Source organism: Monocercomonoides exilis (assembly GCF_001643675.1).
Source record: "Monocercomonoides exilis strain PA203 chromosome Unknown scaffold16-1735695, whole genome shotgun sequence".
NCBI classification, from domain to species: Eukaryota; Preaxostyla; order Oxymonadida; family Polymastigidae; genus Monocercomonoides; species Monocercomonoides exilis.
In genome coordinates, this window is record NW_027150561.1 from 1,093,398 (window position 1) to 1,097,108 (window position 3,711).

The 3,711-nt window shown below is 34.7% G+C and overlaps 1 protein-coding gene across 1 annotated transcript; it reads left to right on the plus strand.

The window, feature by feature from the left end:
• Window positions 1–2,320: 2,320 nt before the first annotated feature.
• MONOS_17427 (uncharacterized protein) lies at window positions 2,321–3,424 on the plus strand (the record flags this gene model as incomplete). The annotated part of the gene is made up of 4 exons (XM_067870346.1): window positions 2,321–2,580; window positions 2,787–2,871; window positions 3,039–3,152; window positions 3,244–3,424. 4 exons carry the CDS (start codon window positions 2,321–2,323, stop codon window positions 3,337–3,339), a joined length of 555 nt encoding a protein of 184 aa, XP_067729654.1. The 3' UTR covers window positions 3,340–3,424.
• Between the last annotated feature and the right edge of the window lie 287 nt (window positions 3,425–3,711).

Consider the following 3,711-nt stretch of genomic DNA (forward strand, 5'->3'; position numbering starts at 1 on the left):
CTCGTTATGTTGATTTCATTTGTTTGCGAATATTTTGGAAATGAATTATTAATTTGATTTTTTTTTTTTTATCCTGTAAGATTTGGTGCTATTGTACATTGATGTTCCTTGATTTACTGGAAAATATGAGTCCATAATATTGTTGAAGAACAAATATTGCGAAATTTAAATTACATTTATTACCCAAACGAGTAAAAAGCTCACAAAATTGAATAAAAGTGAGTGAATCAAAAATAAAATAAAATAAAATAAAATAAAAAAATAGCATTTAAAAAAAAAGAATTGATTAAAAAAAAATAAAAAGAATGAATTGATCAAATTGTTTGAAAGTTTAGCATTTGCCTTATTGATTCTAGCAAGTGTTTTTGGCTTTAAGAGTAGGGTTCACAAGAATATGAGATAATTCATTGCGTTTGCCTTGTCTCTACACAAAAATTGGAAAGAGGGCCTAATGCACTTGCAGCAGCTGTTCACAAAGTCCTCGTAACCTTCTTCTTTAAGTTTGTCGATTATGTCTCTTCTTAACTTCTTTGAGCATTTTACGAAATAACAATAAGTTTTTGATTCACACATCCCAAGAATCAAACAAATTGTTGAGCACCATCTCTCAATTATGTGAGCATTGGCCTTTTGCTCAACAGTCTCTTCTTTATCGCTCCAATCCACATATCCTTCCAGCTCTTCTTATTCATTCGTTGCCTCTCTCACGAAATGATAGTCGAATACCAAGTTATTTCGTTTCTTTCTTATATACTCCATTCGAATCGTAGCCAGATGCCAAGAACATTGGAAGGCCAGATGCGTGAGATTGCGATTAAGTTGATGGTTCAAAATAATTTGATTAATTTCATCCATATCAAGATCGGAAGCAAAGTTCTATTAATAAAATCAAAACAAATAAATGCAATAATAAAATAATAACGTCCAAACGTATAAACTTCTGAGATGGCATTAAGCTAACAAAGCAATTTCAACATCTTTACTGCAAAAATGATGAAATGTTTTCATGGATGCAACTTTCATAATTTGGTTTGCACAAATAGAGGAAACTTCGAACGAAAGAGAGCAACCTTTATTTAACAAAATAACTCAGCATTCGCATAGGTAGATATATGATTTATCATCACTAACTTCGATAATTATCTTTTCGTCACAAACCTTCATTTCATATCTGTTGCATAACAAGGATTCACTATAGCCCTGGCTTCGAATTTTTGATAAAGATTTATAATACCCAATATGCTTCAACAGCAAATTAGCATTTTCAGTTGTCAATTTCTTTTTGGCAATCAGAAAATTCAGTTCATTAAACAAATCTTTATTAAGAATTGATATTAGTTCCTCTTCTCTCATCTTATCTATCAGTCTGTTTATTTCAACAATTTTCTGTTTTTGTTCATAAGTCGTGTAGCGCTCAAGTTTAGAAATCTCATCTTTGAAATTGAGAAAGAACAAAAATATTCTCCATAAATAAATAAATAAATACCCAAAATCTTTGCTGCATTTTTAACCTTGATTTTCTAAAAAAAAATATATATATATCACCAATGAAAGAAAAATGTCAGGAGAAGGAGATGGAAATCAAAAGAGTTATTTTTTAATTTTTTTCTAATTTTTAACATAAACAAAAAGAATTACAAACCTGATCCATTTGAATCGCAGAAATAGCCTATGGCATATTATGGGCATCTCTGATATCGTACGGTAATACAGTCTAAACCGGATATAATCACGTCGAATATAGTCACATTCGTTTATAGTCACTAAACATCTGCGTCACATGCCTTCTGACGTGAACATTTTTGGAGTGACGTGACTTGAAAGAAATAACTTTTTCTACACTAATTTTTAAAAATTCCACTTTTGTGAGAAATAAAAATTATAAAAAATATTTGATTAAATTTTTTTTAATAAAATTTAATAAATACGGTGAATATATGTATTTTTATTTTTTTTAATATTCATTTTCAATTTTCAGATGAACAATGGGTTGTGTCGTGATCATTTTTTTATGGTATAAATACCACGGCATTCACGTCACTGCCTGTCACTGACGTAATTCAAGTCAATAAGGCATTTTTGAAAATGTTTGTGTTTTTTCAGGTTGAAAATATTCTTTTATTAAATTTTTAACTTCTTTAAATCAGACAATTATTGTTAGAAAATAATTTTTCATTTTTTTTTCTGAATTTATCTTATATTTTTTTTATTCATTCAAATTATTAGAGCTTGTTTTCTACAAAAAGCTGTTACAAACATATGAGATGCTTGTTAAAACATAAACAGTTGTTAGAGTTTGGAGCCTGAGCGTCAGGAGCGAATGGCTGTTCGGTGGAAGGCTGTGTTTTCATTTTCTATGGCGGGGATCAGGACAGAGCGGTTAGCGTGCAAGGCGCTAGCATTTGCGGAGGAGCATCTGGACAACGAGGCGAAGAAGACGTATCATGCGGTGGTTTGTCCTCTGATATTTACGAATGGGAGCTGGATGCCGGGAAAGCATAAGAAGCTGTTGTTGGTGGCTGAGGAGCGCGTTATGATGGGGACAGAGCAAAACAAGAGCGAGTCGGATGCGATTAGGGGGTGAGAGGGAGTGTGGAGAGGAAGAGCGTGGGGGCAACAAGCGAGTCCTTTCTTCCGGTGCAGAGCTGTGAGATAGATCATCGATGGGAATTTTCAGCTAGAGTTCATATGGAAGGAGCTGCGATGCTCCGTTTTTACTTCCTATAATCTGTGTGTGGAGAAAATTGAGGAGAGCGGATTGAAACACACCGTTTTGATCATGCAAGGAAGATCACTGAAAGTCAGGGAAACAGGAGGATCGGGCAGGAGGTGATTGAAAAGAGCAAAGCAGAAGAGGAGGTGGTGGAGCGGGTTGGAGGAAAAGGTGAAAAAGGGAAGGAAGGGGAGGAGAAAGAGGAAGGATAAAAGTGTTATGAGACATCAGCGATTGTGCCGAAGGGAAAAGGGGAAGGGGCAGGCAGGAGGCAGAATCTGCATGAAAGGTGTTGGTGACCGAACATCCTGTTTATTGGGATGAGAGCGGCGGAGGTGGTGGTGCTGTTAGTGACTGTGGAGTGCTGTGTGTGGCAGCAGCATTAGGTGGAGTCTGGGAAGATGGTGCTGGGGTTGAACTGGGAGATGCAGGAGACGGCGTTTGAGTGGATGAAGCTGTAGGGGGAAGAGGTGGCAGAGGTGTGGGATGAGGATGCGGAGGTGGGTGTGCTGCTTTTTGCGCTGGTGCAGGACAAGGAGGCTGCAGTGACAGAGTGGAAGATCAAAGCGGAGGAAGTGGAAATGGAAGTGGAAGATGAAGAGGAAGGAGAAGACGAAGCAGAGTGAGGGCTGGGGAGAAATCTGCTGCTTCAGTGATTTTTTTCAAACAAATTCATAATAAAGTGTTTTTCATTTATATTCATTGATAATAATTCTCTCATGTCAATAACACACAGAATAACATATCAAATGTTTTTTTTTTATAAACAATTGTTCAATTAAAATAAAAAATCGTCTAATGAGAATTGCAAAAAAACAACATTAAAATAATGATAATTATGTAAGTTTTTGTTAAAACTTACTCAACATGAAAAATATATTAGGTTGTAATCTTTTTAAAAATGAAAAATAATAATAATGTGAAAATAAAAACAAATCTTCAAAAGCATTAACAAGTGAATTGAAAAATATTGATATTAATTTGTCTTGAATGATATG